Raw genomic sequence first — 24,833 nt, 5'->3', positions numbered from 1 at the left:
AAGGAAACTAATTTTGAATCAGGGATGGGGACCCACCATAATTAACGTAAGCAAATTAACAGTAATGTATAAAATAATGGCACTAAAGATGGCACTATTCCCCAGGACCTGATGGTTTCCATCCCAGGGTTTTCAAGGAAGTAGGTGAGAACATTGCAGATGCCCTAACTATAGTCTTCCAAAGTTCTCTTGTTTCAGGAACTGTTCCTTTTAGACTGGAAAATTGCATATGTCACTGAGAGAGGGAAACATGAGAATCGTAGACCTGTTAGCCTAACATCTGTTGTCGGGAAATTATTAGTGTCTATAATTATGGATCGAGTGACTGAGCGAACACCTTGAAAACTTTCAGCTGATCAGAGAGAGCCAGCATGGATTTGTAAAGGTTAGGTCACGCCTAACGAACCTGATTGAATTCTTTGAAGAGGTGACTCAACTAGTGGTCAGGGGAATGTCTATGGATGTTGTTTACAAGGACTTCCAGAAGGCATTCAATAAAGTCCCTCATAAGAGACTGTTAGCTAAAGTTGAAGCTCATGGAATTGAGGGCAAATTATTGACCTGGTTAGGAAATTGGTTGAGCGGCAGGAGACAGAGAGTAGGAATAATGCGCAGGTATTCATATTGGCAGGATGTGACTAGTGGTGCCTCACAGTGATCTGTGGCTATTCACTGTATTTATTAACGACTTAGAAGACGCGATAGAGAGCCACATTTCCAAGTTTGCCAATGACACAAAGATAAGCAGCATGGTAAGCAGTGTAGATGGAAGCATAAAATTACAGAGAGATATTACTAGATTACGTGAATGGGCAAAACTAGCAAATGGATTTCAATGTCGGCAAGTTTGAGGGCATTCATTTTGGACCTAAAAAGGATAGATCAGAGTACTTTCAAAAGGTGAAAAGCTCGAAACAGTGGAAGCCCAAAGAGACTTGGGGTCCATGTACATAGATCACGAAAATGCCATGAACAAGTACAGAAGATAATCAAAAAGGCTAATAGGATGCTGTCCTTTATATCTAGAGGCCTGAATACAAGGGGATAGAAGTTGTGCTACGGCTATACGAAGCCCTGGTTAGACCACACCTGGAGTATTGTGTTCAGTTCTGGACACCGTACCTTATGAAGGATATATTGGCCTTGGAGGGAGTGCAGCATAGATTTATTAGAATGATACCTGGACTCCAAGGGTTAAATTGCAAGGGTTGTAATCCCTGGAATTTAGAAGATTAAGGGGTGGTTTGATCAAAGTTTTTAAAGATATTAAGGGGAACGGATAGGGTAGATAGAGAGAAACTATTTCCACTGGTTGGGGAGTCTAGAACTAGGAGACCCAGCCTAAAAATTAGAGCCAGGTCTTTCAGGAGTCAGTTGTTAATTTTAAATCTGAGATTGATAGATTTTTGTTAGCCACATCCCTTAATACCTTTGGTTAAGGTGGGTATATGGAGTTAGGTCACAGATCAGCCATGATCTCATTGAATGGTGGAACAGGCTCGAGGGGCTAAATGGCCTACTCCTGATCCTATGTTCCAATGATTGTTATGCCATTTAACGTTGGGGTAAGTGGTTATGCTCTCTCTTGTTGGAAATGGTCATTGCCTGGCATTTGTCTGGCATGAATGTTACTTGCCACTTATCAGCCCAAGCCTGGATGTTGCCCAGGTCTTGCTGCATGCTGGCATTGACTGCTTCATTATCTGAGAAATTGCAAATGGAGCTCAACACTCTGCAATCATCAGAAAACAGTTTCACTTCTCACCTTATGATGGAGGGAAAGTCATTGATGAAGCAGCTGAAGATAGTTGGGCCTAGGACACTGCCCTGAGGAACTCCTGCAGCAATGCCTTGGAGCTGAAATGATTGGACCTCAACAACCACAACCATCTTTGTGCCAGTTATGACACCAGCCACTGGAGAGTTTTCCCCTGATCTCCATCGACTTCAGTTTTAGTAGGACTTCCTGGGGCCACAGTCAGTCGAATGCAACCTTGATGATAAGACCAATTACTCTTATCTCACTTCTGGAATTCTCCTCGTGTCCATGTTTGGACCAAGGTTGTTATGAGCTCTGGAGCCTAGTATTCCTGGCGGACCCCAACTGAGCATCAATGAGCAGGTTATTGGTGAGTAAGTGCCGCTTGATAACACTGTTGACGACTTCTTCCATTCCTTTGCTGATTGGGTGTAGGCTGATAGGGTGGCAGTTGGCCACGTTGGATTTGTCCTGCTTTTTGTGGATGGAATATACTTGGACAATTTTCCTCATAGTCAGATACATGCCACTGTCGTAGCTGTACTGGAACAGCTTGGCTAGGGGCATGGCTAATTTTGGAGCACAGGTCTTCAGTACTACAGCCGGGATGTTATCTGGGCCGGTGGCCTTTACTGTGTCCAGTGCACTCAGCCGTTTGTTGATGTCATATGGAGTGAATTAAATTGGCTGATGACTGGCATCTGGGATGGCAGGGACCTCAGGAGGAGGCAGAGAAGGATCGTCCACTTGGCACTTCTGGATGAAGGCGATTGCAAACGCTTCAGCCTTGTCTTTTGTACTCAGGTGCTGGGCTCCGCCATCGTTGAGGATGAGAATGTTTGTGGAACCTCCTCCTCCTATTAGTTGCTTAATTGTCCACTACCATTCACGGCTGGGTGTGATAGGGCTGCAGAGCTTTGACCTGATAATTGTGGGTTTGCTTAACTCTGTCTATGGCGTGCTGCTTTCACTGTTTAGCATGCACGCAGCCCAGTGTTGTAGATTAACCAGGTTGGCATTTCGTTTGCAGGTATACTTGGTGCTACTCTCAGCATGCTCTTCGACCAAGCCATGAGGTTACAGATTGTGGTCTACAATTCTGCTGATGATGGACCACAGCGCCTCACAGATGGCCAGTTTTGGGCTGCTAGATCTGTTCTTAATCTTTCCCACTTAGGACGGTGATGGTGCCACATGACGCGATGGAAGGTGTCCTCAATGTGAAGACAGGACTTGGTCTCCACAAGGACTATGTGGAGGTCACTCCGACCAATGCTGTCTTGGACGACGCATTGTCTGTACACAACTAGTCTTGCTACCCATCACTTCCAGAAATTATCTAAGAAATGAGTGCCAAAGCTAAAGCCTTAGCATAATTAGTTGGCTGAGGGTGGGAATAATGGTGGACAGAAAAAAATTCAAATCGTATTTTGAGGAAATTTGATTGGTTCACCTTTTCTTTTATTTTAGGAACAGGAGTAGGCCATTCAACCCCTCGAGCCTGTTCCACTATTTATTGAGATTATGACTGATTTTTGTGCTTACTTGGGCATTTGTTCAGGATTGGTTGTTTCCATAAGCCCTTAGTAGTTTCATATTTGTAGTTAACTAGCCATTTACTCACATTTGATTAATATCTTCCCTTTTTCAATTCTGATTTGCTGCTGTTTTACTTTGAACCAATCAAGAAAATGTGATCCCTTACATGTGATAGTCTGCACAATTTTTAATATATATAGAGAGAATAATGGATGGCAATGAGAACTTCCTCTGCTACAAGTCTTAGCTGTGTTTTAGTTAAGTAAGTTATTAACTAGTTAGTTATTGATTCAAGAGATTTTCAAAGTGATGTTTTGCTATTCATATCATTTTCAAAAATCAGTCCAGTATTCTGTAGCTCTGAAAAATATGCATTGTAAATCCTGCTAATGCAAGATGAAACTTGTTATCTGGAAGATCAGTGGCAATTGAAGCAAGAGTATAAAAAGAAAAAGCAAGTGCTGAAATAATTGTTATATGTGGTCATCACTTTCGCACCACTCAGATACACTCCACATATGCATTTTATTTATTTGGATATTACTTTTATCAAGTAAATATCATTTATTATCTAGGGACAAACTAGTGGAAGCTTGTAATGGAAAGAATTGAGACTTTTCTTTAAAATAACTTGTCCATAAATAAGGTAGACTGAAAATATGACATAACTGAAAATGGTTTTTCAAATTATGTGAAATGGAGTTGAAAACAACGTATCTGCGAGTGTGAAATAATTATGGTCTATTTTATGCCATCTGTTCTGCGAAAAAGAAAGTCAGATTTTCTTTTCTGCTCACGAATTTGCTCAGTAACGTAGAAAGTAGATGCCAGGGTTTTGTTTTAAAGTACATTATTTGCCTATTAATTTCAAAATTTGCAATTCATACTAAATAGTTTACTAGAAATTTAATGTGAAACAAGTCAATTCGAAGCAATGTTGGTAAGTCTGAATTTCTCGATAGTCAACCAGCTGGAACAGTACCAACCAATAGGCCCCCCTCTACAGGCTTGATTTGCTAGAGGATCCCAGAGTAACATTTTGGGTTATTTTTGTATTGAGAGTTGCACTTTTTTGAATCAGTCAGATCTAATGACCTTTTGTCAATGTGGTTGTTTTAAAGTTCACTGTTTGGTTACAAATTAACACTGCATTTTGAAACACAAAAGCATAATTGAATGTGGCATCAAAAGGAAACTGTCTTTGCCAAATAACCAATGTATTAATTAGATGTCACATTTTATAGCATTGACATACAGCCAAGTGAAGTGATGGGACATCACCTGGTTAGGAGATTGGTTAGGCAGTAGAAGACAGAGTAGGGATAATGGGTATGTACTCGAATTGAAAGGAAGTGTCTCGTGGTGTCACACAAGGATCTGTGCTGGGGCTTCAACTATTCACTATATTTATTAATGACTTAGATAACACAATAGAGAGCGATATAGCCAAGTTTGCCGATGACACAAAGATTGGTGGCGTAGTAAGTAACATAGACAGGAGCATAAAATTACAAAGATGCATTGATAGATTAAGTGAGTGGGCAAAACTGTGGCAGATGGATTTCAATGCAAGTAAATGTGAAGTCATCCATTTTGGACCAAAAAGAGATAGATCCGAGTATTTTTTAAATGGTGAAAAGCTATGAACAGTGGAGGTCCAAAGAGATTTAGGGGTCCATGTACACAGATCACTGGAATGTAGTAGTCAGGTACAAAAAATAATCAAAATGGCTAATGAAATGTTAGCATTTATAACTGGAGGGCTGGAATATAAAGGGGAGGAAGTTTTGCTACAGCTATACAAAGCCCTGGTTGGACCACATCTGGAATACTGTGTACAGTTTTGGGCAACGGACCTTAGAAAGGCTATATTGGCCTTGCAAGGAGTGCAGCACAGATTTGCCAGAATGTTACCAGAACACCAAGGGTTCAATTATGAGGAGAGATTACATAAACAAACTAGGCTTGTATTCCCTGGAATATAGAAGGTTAAGGGGTGATTTGATGGAGGTTTTTAGGATTTTGAAAGGAATTAATAGGGTAGATGGAGAGAAACTTTTTCCGCTGGTGGGGGAGTCTAGGACAAGGGGACATCACCTTAAAATCAGAGCCAGGCCATTCAGCAGAGAAGTCAGGAAACACTTTGTCATGCAAAGGAACTCTCTCCCACAAAAAGCAGTAGATGCTAGCTGAATTAATAATTTTAAATCTGAGATCGATAGATTTTTGCTAGCCAAGGGTATTACATAGAAACGTAGAAAATAGGAGCAAGAGTAGGCCACTCGGCCCTTCGGGCCTGCTCCGCCATTTAAAATGATCATGGCTGATCGTCTAACTCAGTACCCTGTTCCTGCTTTTTCTCCATATCCCTTGATCCCTTTAGCATTAAGAAATATATCTATCTCCTTGAATACATCTAATGACTTGGCCTCCACTGCCTTCTGTGGTAGAGAATTCCACAGGTTCACCAACCTCTGAGTGAAGAAATTTCTCCTCATCTCGGTTCTAAATGGCATACCCCGTATCCTGAGACTGTGACCTCTGGTTCTGGACTCCACCGCCATGGGGAACATCCTCCCTGCATCTAGTCTGTCTCGTCCTGTTAGAATTTTATAAGTTTCGATGAGATCACTTCTCATTCTTCTAAACTCTAGTGAATATAGGCCTAATCGACCCAATCTCTCCTCATACATCAGTCCTGCCATCCCAGGAATCAGTCTGGTAAACCTTCCATGACAAGGACATCCTTCCTCAGATAAGGAGACCAAAACTGCACACAATACTCCAGATGTGGTCTCACCAAGGCCCTGTATAACTGCAGTAAGACATCCCTGCTCCTGTACTCAAATCCTTTTGCAATGAAGGCCAACATACCATTCGCCTTCCTAACTGCTTGCTGCACCTGAATGCTCGCTTTCAGTGACCGGTGTACAAGGACACCCAGGTCTCGTTGCACCTCCCCTTTTCCCAATCTATCACCATTCAGATAATAATCTGCCTTTCTGTTTTTACAACCAAAGTGGATAACCTCACATTTATCCACGTTATACTGCATCTGCCATGTTCTTGCCCACTCACCCAACTTGTCTAAATCACATTGGAGCCTCTTTGCATCTTCCTCACAGCTCACATTCCACCCCAGCTTTGTGTCATCTGCAAACTTAGAAATGTTACATTTAGTTCCCTCATCCAAATCATTGATATATATTGTGAATAGCTGATGCCCAAGCATTGATCCCTGCGGTACCCCACTCGTCACTGCCTGCCACCCGGAAAAAGACCCGTTTATTCCTACTCTCTGTTTCCTGTCTGTCAACCAATTCTCAATCCATGCCAGTATATTCCCCTCAATCCCATGTGCTTTAATTTTGCACACTAACCTCTTGTGTGGGACCTTATCAAAAGCTTTCTGAAAATTCAAATTCACCACATCCACTGGTTCTCCCCTATCCTACTAGTTAAATCCCTCCCTCCTACACCATCCCTGCAGCCACACATTCATCTGGTCTATTCTCCCGTTCATATACTCACTAGCAAGTGGCACTGGTAGTAATCCTGAGATCACTACCTTTGAGGTCCTGCTTTTTAATTTATTTCCTAAGTCCTTAAATTCACCTTGCAGGACCTCATCCCTTTTTTTTTTTACCTATGTCATTGGTATCGATATGGACCACGACTACTGGCTGTTCACCCTCCCCCTCCAGAATGCCCTGCAGCCGCTCCGTGACATCCTTGACCCTAGCACCAGGGAGGCAACATACCATCCTGGAGTCACGTTTGCGGCTGCAGAAATGCCTATCTGTTCCCCTATCAATATAGGCCTGCCACTCTTATTCCTCCCCTCCTGTGCAGCAGAGCCACCCGTGGTGCCACAAACTTGGCTCTTGCTGCTTTCCCCTGATAAGCCATCTCCCCCAACTGTATCCAAAGCGGTATATCTGTTTGAGAGGGAGATGGCCTCAGGGGACTCCTGCTCTACCTGCCTAGTCCTTTTACTCTGCCTGGCGGTCACCCATTTCCTTTCTGCCTACATAACCTTTACCTGCGATGTGACCACCTCACTGAACATGCTATCCACAATAATCTCAGCATCCCGGATGCTCCACAGTGAATCCACCCGCAGCTCCAGCTCCGAAATGCAGTTAGCCAGTAGCTGCAGCTGGACACACTTCCTGCACACACGGTCGCCAGGGACACCTGTAGTGTTCATGACTTCCCACGTAGTGCAGGAGGAGCATATCACGGGTGCGAGCTCTGCTGCCATGACTTGCCTTAGATTTACACTGCGTTCACCTATCGGACTCTCTTCCCGCCCTCTAGACTCTCCTTTTACACTGCGCTCTCCTCTCGGAACTCTAATTTTACACTGCGCTCGCCTCTCAGACTCTCTTCCCGCCCTCTAGACTCTCCTTTTACACTGCGCTCGCCTCTCGGACTCTCCTCCCGCTATCAGACTTTCCTTTTACACTGCGCTCACCTCTCGGACTCTCCTCCCGCTCTCGGACTCTCCTTTTACACTGAGATTAAGGGATATGGAGCCAAGGCGGGTGGATGGAGTTCGGATGCAGATCAGCCACAATCTCGTTGAATGGCGGACAGGCTCGAGGGGCCGAATGGCCTACTCCTGTTCCTATGTTCCTGTAGATATGAAGCAAATGGGACAACTTGCTTCAGATGCCCTCAATACCTTCAATACTACCCTGTATGAAGAGCTTTAGATTGCCTTTTGACGACAGCATGCTGAAAATATAGGTACAACACTGGCAAATACTTCATTAAATACTAATGAAGTATTTTATAATACATAGCTGAGGTATGGGAACCCGAGCAAATTATCTAACACTGCCACCTAGTGGATTCATTAATAGCATATTGTCTTTTTGTCATAAGAGCTTTAAAAAATGTATGAGATACCATTATTCTTTAGAAATTTATAGACAGTAGGCCAACAAAAGAGATACAGTCTGTGCTGCTGAAACCAGAATGGTAAAGCTTCCATCGGGTGGAATTTTAACCCCCGACAGGTGGGTTAGGGGTGGGTGGGAAGGTCAAAATTCTCAAAACCAACCCCAACCCTCCCGTCCTTGGGGGTTAAAATCCCCCCCCCCGTGCGTGCCAGAGGTTTTAATGGAGGCACATTTGGGTGCGTTCAAGTAACCAATTGTCGGAGGCGAGTCGCTCATTACTATGGTGCCTCCAGCACGGGCTTCCAAGGGCTCGGGAAACTCGTCAGTGAAATGGAGGCGAGAATGATCGGCACATCACGGGGGTGTTTGAAGTTCTCATTCCCCAATATGAATAAAGGCACAGTGCTTACAGCTGCTTTCTCATTTCCCAATGGCAAACATTTTGCTGAGAGTTCTGGTGGTGAGACACATGTTACAGAAGTTTGGAGGATCTCAAACGGACAAAAACAGGATGGGGGGCTCCATGGGTGCTTTTGATTGGAATTCTGACGAGGAAGACAATCGACCATCCAGGGCAGCAAGGATGTGCTGTGGTGGGAGCTGCAGGTGCACGAGAGAGGAGAACAGCAGCAAGGAGAACAACAGAGGGCTGAGGTCGCAGGAAACACTACCCACGTAACAGGGTATACGGTCAGGCTCAGCTTCCTTGACCTATCTGAAGAGCAGTGCTTCCACAGGCTCGGATTGTCACATCTGGTGGTTGCAGACATCTGCAGCCTCCTTGAAGAAGAGCTGCTACCTGGTGGCCACGCATCGCCAGTCGCTGTCAAAGTCACCACTGCCCTCAATTTCATTGCCTATGGCTCCTTCCAAGGCACCATCCGAGAGATTTCCAGGGTGTCTCAGTCGGCTGCACATAAATGTATACGACAGGTAAGGGATGGGTTGTTTGCCAGGGTGTCGACTTATGTCGACTTCCCCTGCGACGACAGTAACCAGAATGAGCGGGCAGTTAGATTCACGTCTCTGGCTGGCTTCCCACATGTGCAGGGTGACATCGATTGCACACACATGGCAATCTGAGGACCACCAGATCAACCAGGAGTATTTATCAACGTAAAGGATTTCATTCCATCAATGTACAGCTGGTGTGCAACCATAAGAAGAGGCTCATGCAGGTGTGTGCCAGATTCCCTGGGAGCTGTGGCAATCCAACATTCCAGATTGCTTTGTATCACGAAACAAACTTAAGGGCCAGCTTGTAGGAGACAAAGGACACACCCTTCAAACTGGCTCATGACACCTGTGAGGAACCCCACCAATGAGGCGCAAGAGCACTACAACCGAGAGCCAGATGTGTCATCGAGCAAGCCATCGGCATGTTGAAAATGCATTTCTGGTGCCTAGACCGGTCTGGAGGTGCCCTTCAGTACTCGCCAGCCAGGGTGTCCAGAATCATAGTGGTGTGCAGCGTCCTGGACAACATTTCACAGCAGCAAAGATTAGAGGCGGAGGACAACCTAGGCGCACATCAATCATCATCTGATGACAAGACCATTGGAGGAGGAGGAGGAGGAGGAATAGTATGAGGCACCCACCGCCAGACCAGCTGCATACCTTGACTGCTCGGGATGCCCTCATAGCTCGGAGGTTCGGTTACTTTGTCAGACTGGAAACAATGAACGATGAAATCCTCCGCCCCTCCCCCCCCCCCCCCCCCCACTGCTTTGCACAGAACAGCCCTTCATCCACGCATACTCCCATTGCACATCCCCCATGGGTCCCGTCATGAATTCACATCCATCATGAAACAACTGAAAGGGCGAGCTGGCACGCGGGGCGCAATGATGGGCAAGATGGGGAAGTGTTGCAAATCATTACATTATATTAAAAAAAAGGAAACTTCACAACATAACATTTCTTCAAACACCCATGTGCATGCCCTTGGTGAATTACAATTGCTTTCTCTTACACTACCTACCGCTTCTACGTGGTGCATCCCCTGAGCCTCAGCAGAGGGAGAGGCAGGCTGCTCAGGTCCCTGCTCTGACTGCTGAGATGCTTTTGGCCTATGACCTCTGGGTTTTGGAGCCCTTGATGGCCCCGCCAAAGACTACTCCACCTGTGCAGGGGCAGATTTGGCCATCGGGAGATGAGGCAGCATGTCGGGTGCTGGCTGGGTGGGTGGGGGGTGGCAACGGGTGAGACCTGCGAGCTCTTTAAGTGGAGTTCCCACTTCCATGTCCCCTATTGCTATCATCCCTCTCCTGGGCCAACGCAACATCACTCCTACCATTCTGCTGGAGAGCAGCTTGGTGTAGATCAGTGACACGTTGTAAGGCCACGGATAAGGTATCTGTCATCCTGCTCGTGGCCTGCACAAACTGATTTGAGAGCCGTGCTTGAAGCTCCACGGAGGCAGCCACTCTCCCCATGGCCGACATTCTCGCAATTACCTGCGACACCAATCCACTAATGTTGGAACTGGACATTTCCATCCTCTCTGCTATTGTGGAAAGTGTGCGTGACAAGTTTGCCAGTACCTCTCAAAGTTGTTGCTGTGCTTCTATCATTCTCATTCTCAATGAAGGCCCCGGGGTTCAGCATCTGTGGCCAGCTGAGCAGAGCTTGGAGAGGACTGCGCTTTCCTGACGCAGACTCTCTATAGCTGTCGCTGTCGCTGCCACCAGTGCCTGCTCATGCTTACTTGTGAATAGTGAATCACCAGGTGAAAATGCAGTTCACTGGATCCACTGAAGTGCGAGTATTTGCGCTGGTGCAAGGCTGTACCTCCTGTGATGGTGCACACTCAGAAGGACTGAGCTCCACAGAGGAATCGTCTTCAGACATGTCCACAGACTGTTGCTCGAAGTGTGAAAACCCTGGAAGACAGAAGAAAAGGATATGAATTAGTCCTGGCAAAGTAACAATCTTGCCAATCAGCATACTTTGGCTTCTCATAGTTCAGTAATTTATGAAATAAGTCACCATGTATGTCAGTGATATTTTTAATTCTATCACCAGGCATCTGCGAGTTCCAAGTCTGTCCATCTCTTATTCATCAGGGACGCAGATGTGCTACTTATCTCTATGGGCATCTTCTCTGCATCTGTCAACTGCACAAATTGTGGTGGGCCACCTCCAGTGCTCTCCCTCTCCCTTGTATTTTGCACTCTTCTCCTACAAGGGGCGAAAGAAGAGACCTGTGAGTGACTGTAGGTCACGTATTCACTCGATGGATGCAATGCATTCAATGAGGGTGACTATGAGACAGATGCATCACATTGCATAAGGATTGGGAGTGGTGGATGTATAAACGGGGAGGTGAGAAAGTGCATAAAAAGTGAACCAAGAGTACTCTTGAAACTTAAGTAGGTGTGAGAAATGATGTGATGGAATATGCTTGGCAAGACAGAGTGAGAGGGGGATTGTTGTACACCACAGGATGTAGTTGAATCAGGAACTGTACTCACTTTTCCAAATCTGGTTAGGCCATTAAACTGCTTCCTGCACTGTATCCAAAAAGGGATTGCTCCTGCTGCTCACCTCCTCAGCCACCTCCAACCTTGCCTTCTTGGTGAGAGCAACAGGTTTTTTCCTCCCATTGCTGGGATAAATTATCTCCCTCCTGCTCCTGACTGCACCCATCAATAACTCAAGAGAAGCATCGTTAAATCTCGGTGCGGCCCTTGTTCGTCCTGAATCTATCATTAATAACTCTCACCGTCTCCTTCCAAAACTTCCTACCTCGTCCAAATGCCATTTTTGCTTTAGCCCTTTAAATAGTGGAGTTTAGATCGCGTAATGCAGGTGCGCATCATGCCCACTGACACAGTTTGGAGACTCGAAACCCGGAAGTAAAATTAAATTAGGCAACCATGTTGAAATTGCACATTCTGACCCACTAAATTTACTTCTGGTTTTCGCGCACTCAATTCTAACCCCCACCCCCCGCATTAATATCCAGCCCATAGTCTTTCAAGGGCAGTATATTGACTGCTTCTTATTCATAGTATAATGGATGCTCCTTATTCACCAGTACTTAGTCTTCACTGCCAAAGTACATTAGGATAAGTAATAGTTCTTCAGCTGTTCAGGTAGTTATATTCAACATGTACCATATCCTGATGACATTCAATACATAGGTAGATAGGAAAACCCACAAAAACTTAACAGTGGTGAGCAATTTCTCACACAGAACAAGCACCAAAAATATAATTTGTTGTCCTTCATTGATATATTGTGGAGTAATAGGTATTTTATTGACCTTCATTAAAGTCTGCTAAGTAACAAATTACCCTTAACTTATCTTTTTTTTTTAAATGTAGTTATCCTGGACTTGTGGTAGTACCTCAGTCTGTACTGGACAGCAGCTTACAGAAGGTTGCACGCTGTTATCGACATAACAGGCTGCCAGTTGTGTGTTGGAAACACTCCAAAACAAAGGCTGTTCTGCTGCGCTCTGGCGGATTCCATGGAAAGGGAGTTGTGGGACTCTTCAAATCCCAGAATCCCCACTCAGCTGGTGAGATTTATATGTGTTCTAAGATTGCACATCAATGCATTTTTACCTTTTAAAGAGCACCTTTTATTTTAAACATTGTTTAAAATAAAAACTAACATTTCAAAGTTAATAATCTCATTATTCTTATCTATCCAGTCGTAGATGGCTTCTCTTCCAGCTCCCACACGATTACCTCTGGTGTCCCCCAAGGATCTATACTTGGCCCCACCTATTTCTCATCTACATGCTGCCCCTCAGCGACATCATCCAAGAACACAATGTCAGGTTCCACATGTGCGCTGACGACACCCAGCTCTACCTCACCAACACCTCTCTCAACCCCACCACTGTCTCTGATTTGTCACACTGCTTGTCTGACATCCAGTACTAGAAGAGCAGAAATTTCCTCCAACTAAATATTGGGAAGACTGAAGCTATTGTCTTCGGTCCCCGCCACAATCTCCGTTCCCTAGCCACTGACTCCATCCCTCTCCCTGGCCACTGTCTGAGGCTGAACCAGACCGTTCGCAACCTTGACGTCCTATTTGACCCTGAGATGAACTTCCGACCACATAACTGCTCCATCACCAAGACCGCCTATTTCCACCTCCGTAACACCGCCTGTCTCTGCCCTGCCTCAGCTCATCTGCTGCTGAAACCCTCATCCATGCCTTTGTTACCTCTAGACTGGATGATTCCAATGCTCTCCTGGCCGGCCTCTCGCCTTCCACCTTCCGTAAACAAAACGCTGTTGCCCATATCCTAACTCACGCCAAGTCCCATTCACCCACCACACTTGCGCTCGCTGACCTACATTGGCTCCCGGTCCGGCAACGCCTCGATTTTAAAATTCTCATCCTTGTGTTCATATCCCTCCGTGGCCTCGCCCCTCCCTATCTCTGTAACCTCCTCCAGCCCTACAACTGTCTGAAATCTCAGCGCTCCTCCAATTCTGGCCTCTTACGCATCCCCGATTTTAATCGTTTCACTATTAGCTCCCTGGGCTCTGGAATTCCCTCCCTAAACCTCTCCACCTCTCTACCGCTCTCTCCTCCTTTAAGACGCTCCTTAAAACCTACCTCACCTGTCCTAATATCTCCTTATATGGTTCAGTGTCAAATTTTGTTTGATAACGCTCTTGTGAAGCACCTTGGGACTTTTTACTACGTTAAAGGTGCTATATAAATGAAAGTTGTTGTTGGTGCAGTACAGCATGATAAAATTTAGAAAAATGCAACTTTAACCTATTTTAATATCCTTACTCTTTGTTCTTTAAATGTTAAGACATGACAACAGTTTCTTGTTTGGAATTATGTAAAAGTCCAAATTAATTAATTCTAAATAAAAGTATATTTTTATTACAAGTTTAATTTTTCTCCTCTTTATGATTCTTCGATAATCTCTGTACCATCCACCTCGGTTGAAGTGACCAAGCACAATTAAGCACAACTGCCAACTGTATTACTTCATCAATCAGCCAGCAGGGTTGGGCATATCTGTGCTCCAGGACATTATGTTCTTTCTCTCATGGTGGGGCACCCCACTTACATACCAAGTTAATTATTGCTAAATTGCATAAGCAGGTGATGGATTGAGGTATTGCTGGCTGCAGTACTCAACCTGGTAGATACTATAGTTTAAAGCACAGACTTTAACTGCTGTTGGACTGGACTGCTAAAGTTACGTGCATTTTCCAATTTTCTGTCAACCAAAGTACTTAGTATTACCTGTAAATATTAACAATAGTTAATGTAGCCCTCATAATTGATATCTGTCGAGTGACTAATATTAACTTGGAGTTTTTGCTATGATCCCAATTGCATAATCAATTACAATGTATTATCTGTCTAAAATCAAAAGAAGTATATATTTTCATTAAACAGTGATACTAGTGGAATTCCCTTGGAGAGTTTGTGAGGGAGCTGTATCCGCAGCAATAATAATACAACCAATAACCCAGGGTGTTTCTGCAGCCATGTCACACAAGCTGGGCTTGTTAATTCAGCGTCATCATAATTCAGTTATAGTAATTCCATCAAGCCAGTTATCTTGATAATGTCATTAACACTCTCTGTTTAAGCAAAAATATACAAGAAAATCACAGAAATAGGTAAAATAAAAAAGATATTCAAGAGCTATTTGTGATGATTTGACAAAAATGTTTACTGATCATAAGACTTGAGGTGTAAGATTGATCATTTATCGCTTTGATTATCAATGAATTTGCTTGGTATTTTCTGTTTAACAATATTTCATTCTTATTTTTCCCATTAGCTCCTGTGTCCTCAGAATCATCAAGTAGCATTGAACAAGAAAAGTACCTACAAGCCTTGCTGAATGCAGTACCTAGCTTCTCCAAAATGAACGGTTGCAGCACACTTACTGGCCATCCCAACGTCACCCTCTCTCCAGGTGCAGTTGTATAAAAACACTCATTGGCTGTGGTGCAAGTATATGCGAATCCACTAGGGGAAAGATTCAAACATCAAAACATGATTTTCTTTAATTTTTGGATTCTCACTTTGTACAATAGCCAGTTTTTCTTTACCAAGGAACATGGGGAGGCCACCTACTCCAAGGCCCTTGTAATGCTGCACATTACCACAGCCTACCACTTGGAGATGCATTGAATGGCGCTCCAGTTTTCCCTCCACCATCTACTTGCTCGCATCAGCATAGCTGAGATCAGGATGTGAGTGGTGCTGTGGGTTTGAGTCACATCGTACTACTCTGTTGCATATCATGCGGTATGGAAGATATGTTTCTTTTAATAACGTGAGGGAGTCATTCCATTCTTCTTCCCCATCACAATGCTTACTGATAGGTGGAATTATATTAAAGATGTCTGTTATTTAAAAGCCCAGTTTTCCAAAGGCAGGCCAATACATTTGTGTAGTGGTTATGATGTAAATGGTTGTTTTGAACGTAATAATTGCATCTTTCTTATGACTGTTTAACTGAAAATGCTAATTAGAACTTGGTTGTGAAACCTTGCTTTAAAATAAGTGTACTGGTATATGGTATCATAGTAGGTACAGCACAGGAGGAGGCCATTCGGCCCATCGAGCCTATGCTGGCTCTTTGAAAGAGTTATCCAATTAGTCCCATTCCCCCGCTCTTTCCCCATAGCCCTGTAATTTTTATCCCTTCAAGTATTTATCTAATTCCCTTCTGAAAATTACTATTGAATCTGCTTCCAACACCCTTTCAGGCAGTGCATTCCAAATCATTACAACTCACTGCACAATAAAATGTTTTCTCATGTCACGTCTGGCTCTTTTGCCGATCACCTTAAATCTGTGGCCTCTGATTACTGACCTTTCTGCCACTGGAAACAGTTTCTCCTTATTTACTCTATCAAAACAGTTTGTGACCTTGAACACCTCTATCAAATCTCCCCATAACCTTCTCTGTTCTAAGGGGAACAACCCCAGCTTCTCCAGTCTCTCCACATAACTGAAGTCCCTCATACCCTATCAAACCCTTTCATAATCTTAAAGACCTCTATCGGGTCACCCCTCAGTCTTCTCTATTCTAGAGAAAAGAGCCCCAGCCTGTTCAATAAGCATCAGGTGAGGCATCAGAAGGCCTTATCTTGTCTTCCTGCATCTACTTCAAGTATGGAATGTTCATTGGTGATCAGGATTAGTAACCTTGACCAATTTTCGGTCTGAAGCTAATTCTAATGCCCCCAAAGTCCCTGAACTGAAATCAGCTAACTCAGCATTAACTGAATATTGAACTAGGGGCTTTCCTGGTCTGTGTGGCTCAGCGACTGAATGGATAAACCTATTGAGTTATCAAAGGAGCTTTTTTTTCTTTTCATGAAACCTTATTTGTGGGTGACTCAAACTCAAACTGTATCCGTATAATTTAAATTATTTTTTTCTAGATGCAGCCATTGACAAACGGTCCTCTCGAGCAACCAATGTTGTAAAGCAGGTGGTCCCAACACATTTGGATGTGCATCTTCCAAACAGTTTTACACGTGGGGGTTAGTAGTGTTATATTCCAACCTTATATCAAAGTTCAGGTTCAAGAAGTTCAGGGACTATTAAAAGGTCTTTTCTTATATGTATCACTGTCTTATTAAGTTGAAGACTATGACATGTAATCACAGAACATACAGGTAGATCTGCAATTAGCAATTTTTGGCACTGGTTGATTTCCCCCACAGTGATGAGTTCCTAATCTCAGCCCCTCCACTGTGGCAAAGTATGCTACAGGAGGGGAGAGAAAATCAAGAGTTTCCTCCGCAGCTAAATTTTATACTTGTCTTGACAGCTGAGAACATTGTTCGAAGTAGGTCGCCCACAGATGGCTCAGGAACACTGGAGGAAAAATATTTAAGGGATTTTTACCCTTACCAAGGAAAATTACAAAAAAAAATTGAAGTACCAAAATCATTTGCTATTTTCCGCACATTGCCTTCTATTTTTTAAATTTCAAAATGCCGTTTCATGGCGACAAGTTTATTTTCAGCCATGAATTTATCAGTTTCTGGAAGCATAAGTGTGTCTTCTGAGCTCAGTTTTCAGATGCATGATGCATCCATATGCATAGGCAATGAGGAAAAAAATGGAAGCATAAAAACCTGGTGGAGGTATCCCTAAATAAAATTTGCTGCACTAATCTCCACATTCCAGCTGAGTGTGGACATTGAGCCTGTGGGTGCCCTTTGTATAATAGCCCCTGCTCCCTGCAGGCAGCTGCCCAGCAGTTCTGTATGACTCAGCTGAGATCAGGAATTCAGCAGAAGGGGCCTCAAACCCATGTCCCTCCACTCTGTGGCATTTCACAGTGGCGCCTGTGTTCAGGACACTACTGTGCCATCCCTTGGATAAGCTGGCTGTAACTGTCTGAAATCAATTTTTGTTAAGTTTAAATTGATGTCAGGGAGAACAAATTAAGGGGCACGTAAACCTGATAGGCTATGTGAAAAATTAAATTATTATAACAGCCTATTACGAAACAGATTGGGTAAGCACCCCAACTTGTGTGCACATTATATTAGTGGTCATGACCTCAAAATTGTCAACAATGTGCCCAAGAATTTTCACCTGTAATGACATGGGGGGGAAAACATGCCTTTGCTCTTCTATATAAACAGGAACTCTTAGCAAGTAGTATGAATGTTGTGATCATTGTTTTAAGGATTAAAATTAGGATTACTGGAATATATGCCTTTAGTTTTATCTTTCTACCTGATAACATCAGGTGAATGTCAGCCGTACTCTTTGTATTACCCAATGGAATAGTTCGTATGGAAAGAAGGGAACAATATAATTTTGACAGTTAAGTTTTAAGGCATGGATTTAGGATCTTGAACTTTTGAACATTTGGTTTTAACTCTTGGGCTGCCGCTGTCAAGCTGACTTGCCTCGGTATGCCTATACACCCAGGATCCTGCCAGCCAGGAAAATGTCATAGTTTGACCGACATTCTAATAAGGTGGCCAGTTGTAACACTGTTCTGATTCTCAATTGGGTGGAAAACAGGCCTTGCAAATAGTTTTCAGCCAGTCGAAGACCAGCTCTTAGAGATGTTGGTCCCAGCTCCGGGTGGAGGGCAGGTTTTTAGATGCACAAAAAAAAGGTACGTTTATTTTGAAAAAAGTTTTTTTTTAAAATGTTAACTAAAAGTTGGAATGGTAATATAGAAAATAATATAGAGAAAGAATAGGGAATAAGATAAAAAGCAGGCAAAAAATATAAACGGCCCAAAATTCTGACAGCACCATTGTGCCATCAGAACTGAACCAGAGCGGGACGTCTACTTTGATCATGGCACTAAGGCCATCACAAATTGCTAGAAAATACCTGGAGGAGGCAGAGACCCAATGCTGCAGCAGGATTTAAAGATAAAAAGGCAATGGCAGCACTGGAGGAAACAGACAACTTGGGCAACAAGGAGAAGCACCAGATTGAAGAAACAAGTGGCAAACTTTAGGGAGCTAGATCTGCATGGAGATGCAGAGTAGGAGGAATGCACAAGGACCCACTAAAAATATGGTGCATATTTTGTGGAGCGAAATGGTGTGGCACTGAGTGCCATTTCCTTGAACCTCAGGACTCAGAATGTAAGTGGAAAGTTTTTAAGAACAAGATAAACATGTGAAAGACATGTATGTGCCCAAAGTCAAAAGAAGGGAATGTGGTAAGAAAATACCAAGGTGGCTGACTGGTCATGTACAAAGACAAATAAGACATTAACAAAAATGTTTTTATAAATTAAAGGCACATAATACATAATGCATGAAACAAAGACAGGAACAGCTAATAAAAAAAAACTATGACCACAATTAGATTAGCTAAAGGATTAATGGAAAAGTGGATCGTAGACAACTGTGGTAGTAATGGGAACCAGAGGACTGTGAAAGACTGTATTGGCCTCAAGGACAAGTTACAAGTTATGGCAGAGATACTAAATGAGTACTTGGCATTGATCTTCATTCATTAATATGATGCTCAACTGACAGAATTAAATGATGTTGTTAACAATAAAACTGTTAATTTTAAAGTAGATTAACATATTGTTTTAGATAGAATAAGGAACCTTGAAATAGATACGGCAGCAAGTCCGGATGTTAAAAAGCGTACGAATCCAAAGTTTTATAAGTAGAGGCATCGAGTACAAAAACAAGGAAGCTATGCTAAACCTTTATAAATCGCTGGTTAGGCCTCAGCTGGAGTATTGTGTCCAGTGCTGGGCACCACACTTGAGGAAGGATGTTTCCACTGGCAGAAGGGTCGGTAACCAGAGGTCACAGATTTAAGATAATTGGCTCCTGTCTACACTACTAGCTATGCCACCAATCTTTGTGTCATCGGCAAACTTGGATATATAGCTTTTAGCCATTAATAAATATAGTGAACAGTTGAGGCAAATTCCCAGAGGGAAGATAAGGAGAATTTTTTTTACACAGTGAGTTGTTATGATCTGGAATGCACAGGCTGAAAGGGTGGTGGAAGCGGACTCAATAGTCACTTTCAAAAGGGAATTGGATATATACTTGTAAAAGAAAAACTTGCAGGGCTATGGGGAAAGAGCATACTATTTTGTCCTTGTACAAGATGTTGGTTCGGCCTCAGTTAGAATACTGTGTCCAGTTTTGGTCTCCTCGCATGGTGAATGATATTGAGGCTTTGGAAAGGGTGCAGAGGGGAGCCACTAGACTAATTCCCAGTTTAAAGCACCTTAGTCAAAAAGAGAGACTCAAAGAACATGTCTCTACATTTTAGAGAAGCATAAACTTGGGGGTGATTTGATCGAACATAAAACATAGCAACAGGAGTAGGCCGTTCAGCCCCTCGAGCATGTTCCACCATTAAATGAGATCATGGCTGATCTGTATCCTAACTCCACCCATCCGCCTCGACTCAATATCCCTTAACGCCCTTGGCTAGCAAAAATCTCTCTATCTCAGATTTAAAATTAGTTATTGAGCTAGCATCTACTAGTTTTTGTGGGATAGAGCTCCACACTTCTACCACCCTTTGTGTGAAGAAGTGTTTCCTGACATCTCTCCTGAATAGCCTGGCTCTGATTTTAAGGTTATGTCCTCTTGCCCTAGACTCCCCCACCAGCAGAAAAAGTTTCTCTCCATCTACCCATTCCATCAGATCAACCCATAACCTTCTACATTCCAGGCAATACAAGCTTATTTTATGTAATCTCTCCTCATAATCTAACCCATGGAGCCCTGGTAACATTCTGGTGAATCTGCATAGCACTCCTTCCAAGGCCAGTGTATCCTTTCTAAGGTGCAATGCCCAGAATTGTACACGGTACTCCAGATGTGGTCTAACGAGGGCTTTGTATAGCTACAGCAAAACTCCCTCCCCTTCATATTCCAGCTCCCTAGTTATAAAGGCTAACATTCCATTAGCCCTTTTAATTATTTTTTGTACCTGACTACTACATTTTAGTGGTCTAGACCCCAAAATCTCTTTGGACCTCCACCGTTCCTAGCTTTTCACCATTTAATAAATATGCGGCTCTATCCTTTTTTGGTCCAAAATGAATGACCTCATACTTTACCTGCATTGAAATCCATTTGCCACAGATTTGCCCACTCACTTACTCTATCTATGTCTCTTTGTAATTTTATGCTGCCGTCTACACGACTTGCTATGCCACCAATCTTTGTGTCATCGGCAAACTTGGATGTATGGCTCTTAGTCATTAATAAATATAGTGAACAGTTGAGGCTTCAGCACAGACTCTTGTGGGTCACCAATAGCCACTTCAAGGTTTATAAGATGATGAAGGAATTAGATTGTGTTTGTGTAAACAATTTATTTCAACTAAATAGGTTATGGAGAACAAGGATCACAATCTCAAGTTATGTAAAGGCAGAACTAGGTTGATTGTTAGGAGATGGTTCTTTTCCAAGAGAATAGTTGACCTGTGGAACAGGCTATCGACCAGTGCAGTGAACGTTGATTCATTGAATTCCTTCAAGCGAGAGCTGGACTTGTTTCTGGCTGGAGTGGAGATCACCTCGTACAAGAGGTATGTACCATATAACATTAATCAGGGCCAGAGTGGTCTCTTGGACTAGTTTCAATCGCCTAAGGGGTGTCGGAGAGGAATTTTCCAGATTTTTTTCCTGTAATTGGCCTGGTTTTTTATCTTTTTTGCCTCTCCCAGGAGATAACATGGCTTCCAAAGTTCTCTCAATTCAGGAACCGTTCCTTTAGATTGGAAAATTGCACGTGTCACTCGGCTATTTAAGAAAGGCGAGAGAGGGAAATCAGGGAATTATGGACCAGTTAGCCTAGCATCTGTTGTCGGGAAATTACTAGAGTCTATAATTAAGGATAGAGTGACTGAACACCTTGAAAATTTTCCACTAATCAGAGAGAGCCAGCATGGGTTTGTAAAGGGTAGGTCATGCCTGCTGAACCTGATTGAATTCTTTCAAGAGGTGACTAAAGCAGTGGACAGGGGAATGTCTATGGATGTTGTTTATATTGACTTCCAGAAGGCATTCAATAAAGTCCCTAATGAGAGACTGTTAGCTAAAGTTGAAGCTCGTGGAATTGAGGGCAAATTATTGACCTGGTTAGAAAACTGGCTGAGTGGCAGGAGACAGAATTTAGGGATAATGGACAGGTACTCAAATTGGCAGCATGTGACTAGTGGTGTCTCATAGAGATCTGTGTTGGGGCCGCAACTATTCACTGTATTTATTAACGGCTTAGATAACTGGATATAGAGCCACATATCCAAGTGTGAGGACATCCGCTTTGGACCTAAAAAGGATAGGTCAGAGTACTTTCTAAATAGTGAAAAGTTCGAAACAGTGGAAGTCCAAAGAGACTTAGGGATCCATGTACATAGATCATTAAAATGTCATGCACAGGTGCAGAAAATAATCAAACAGGGTAATGGAATACTGGCCTTTATATCTAGAGGACTAGAATACAAGGGGGTAGAAGTTATGCTATGGCTATCCAAAGCCCTGGTTAGACCACACCTGGAGTACTGTGTTCAGTTCTGGGCACTGCACCTTAGGAAGGATATATTGGCCTAGGAGGGAGTGCAGTGTAGATTTACTAGAATGAAACCTGGACTCCAAGGGTTAAATTAAGAGGAGAGATTACACAAACTAGGTTTGTAGTCCCTGGAATTTAGAACATTAAGGGGTGATTTGATCAAAGTTTTCAAGATATTAAGGGGAACTGATAGGGTAGATAGAGAGAAACTATTTCCGCTGGTTGGGGAGTCTAGGACTAGGGGACATAGTCTAAAAATTAGAGCCAGGACTTTCAGGAGTGAAGTTAGGAAACACTTCTACACGCAAAGGGTGGTAGAAGTTTCGAACTCTTTTCCACAAACGGCAGTTGATGCTAGCTCAATTGTTAATTTTAAATCTGAGATTTATAGATTTTTATTAACCAAAGGTATTAAGGGACTTAAAGCTACAGCGGGTATATGGAGTTAGGTCACAGATCAGCCATGATCTCATTGAATGGCAGAACAGAGTCGAAGGGCTAAATTGCCTACTCCTGTTCCTATCTTCCTTAGTGTGGTGGGAAGTGAATGTGTTGTGATGCACAAAACATCACATCACCCTTTTCTTCATTCTCCAAATGTTTGTTACTCCTTCATTCATTATCCTCGCATGGTGCCAAAGGAGTCAGATACAAAATGGAACCTGATGGTGGAGACCAGAGCCTCCACAGAAGTCAGCTCCCAACCCCGCATACTTGGATCTCACGGGGCCTACTTTTAAACAAAGGATCCTGGATGAGCATCACACTCACATGGAGACATCTTGGAGGACCTGAGATAGATGGCAGGAGTCATGACAAAGGCCAGTGCCTACCTAAGGATTGGACCCAATACCACATTCAAAGTGGACCCTTTACCCACTGGTCTTCAGGCTTCGGAGGACCGTTTGGAGGGTGTGATGGAAAGCAGCTTCTGCTAACTTTGGAGCAATATATCTCAGGGTCTACAAGATCTAACTAAGACCATGAGGTCTTCCCTCCTGCTGATCAGTGGACACTCAGGTCCAAGACCCAGCGCAAGTGGTGTGGCTAGAATCCACCTTCACCCTGCCATCTTTTTTCCTGGTGACAGTTCATGTGACCATTCCAGCCACCTCCCTCAGACACTGCTCGTGTACATGTCAGGATATAGGACCAGGCCGCCCATGCAACTGCAGTGGTAATGCAGCCTACTGAAAAGTCCTCCTTGGACTCACAAGCCCTGAGACAAGGGCCGCCTTAGTCCCAAGAGGCTCATAATACCACAGCGTAGCCAAGCACCACTGGTCCTCAAGCATCACCTTGTCGCAACATCAGGATAGAACAGCACAGAGAAGCCCTAGCAGAGGCATGCTGGTGATAGGAAGCGCTTGCTGTAAATATATATACACATTATAAACCCACTTTGTAATGTGAAGTCCAGTGTACCAAAGCAAGTCTGTTCTTTGTTTTTTATACTTGAGAGGATGTTTGGAACTCATTGTGCAATGGGAGACAGAGTTTCTTCTATGCCTCATTACTGAACTATTAAGCAGACCTCTTCTGAGACATTGAGGAAATGGCGTGGTCTTGTTGGAAGGTACCTCTAGTTGATCTTTTCCATTGGTGTAGTTTTATACTGCATGCCTCTATTATTTCCTCTTCCTCTTCCTCCTGTTCCAAACTCATTATAAGGACATATATCGGAATGACCAATGTGAACCCCAGGGTAATGGCTCCCTGCTTGAAACTGCTGAAAGAGATCTTGCAGAACCCTGTCACAGCTGCACAGCTGAGGAAGGTTTTTTTTAATTGCTACTGTCAAAGCTGATGAGTCAAACAATGTTTGTAGATATTCAACGCAAGTGAACTCAACCACTTTCTGATTTGACAAGTCATGCAGGTAACTTACCCATTCTCTTCTACAGGATTAAGTCGGGTGCAATTCTGGTGTAAATGGCAGAACTGTTAGGACAATAGCTTTTTCTCTCATTATCCTGCATTTTGCCTAAATGGAACACTTTGGGGGCAGGCACATCTTCTGCCAGTAACCAATTCTCCCAGAATTTAGTGTGTATTTTAGGATGGGTGTAACTCTTGACATATCTGAGCTACATGACTTGTGCCCCAAATTCCAATTCCCTACTCAGAACTGCATCAACAAAAAACTCTTGGAATTTCAGGCCCAAGTATATGTACTACTATTTCAGCATAACCTACTTCTGATATCTGTGACGTATTACTGTAACAGGTGATCTTTCAGCATGGGCTGAGGGCTCTGAAAATGGTCAACCCAAGGATTATAGAATTTCCTGCAGTCTGATGAATAGCAAGGAACATATTAGCTGTTAGAACTTAAAAGGTTGAGTTAGAACTTTTTTTGTAATGTGTACAGCATCACAAAATTATGCGCTCTCGTTGAACTAATCTTGTGTGATTTCCAGTTAATTTTGTTACTATTTTTTTTAACAATCAGAATTGGGATTGTTAATATAATCATCCCATTTTATTAATCTTACTTTGATATTTACATTCCCACAATTCTGCATTCTAAAATGTGTCAATCCTAATTGTAATTGTAAATTTGCACAATTATTGATTTTGTAAAATTGTGGCATGCAGGTTTGCGTGTTTTTGTTAAATTTATT

The 24,833-nt window shown here is 43.1% G+C and overlaps 1 protein-coding gene across 2 annotated transcripts in view; it reads left to right on the top strand.

Annotated features, from left to right (window-relative positions):
- sbf2 (SET binding factor 2) overlaps positions 1 to 24,833 on the top strand; it is a 571,743-nt gene that overhangs the window by 507,910 nt on the left and 39,000 nt on the right. For both annotated transcript variants that reach the window (XM_067993979.1, XM_067993978.1), the window contains exons 27-29: positions 12,534 to 12,730; positions 14,984 to 15,121; positions 16,602 to 16,703. In XM_067993979.1, coding sequence (XP_067850080.1) covers positions 12,534 to 12,730; positions 14,984 to 15,121; positions 16,602 to 16,703 — 437 coding nt within the window. The remainder of the gene's footprint in view (positions 1 to 12,533; positions 12,731 to 14,983; positions 15,122 to 16,601; positions 16,704 to 24,833) is intronic.

The sequence above is a fragment of the Heptranchias perlo genome, chromosome 12, assembly GCF_035084215.1.
Source record: "Heptranchias perlo isolate sHepPer1 chromosome 12, sHepPer1.hap1, whole genome shotgun sequence".
Classification (NCBI taxonomy): Eukaryota; Metazoa; Chordata; class Chondrichthyes; order Hexanchiformes; family Hexanchidae; genus Heptranchias; species Heptranchias perlo.
The sequence above is the reverse complement of the archived record's forward strand: the minus strand, read 5'-3'. Positions and strand labels throughout refer to the sequence as shown.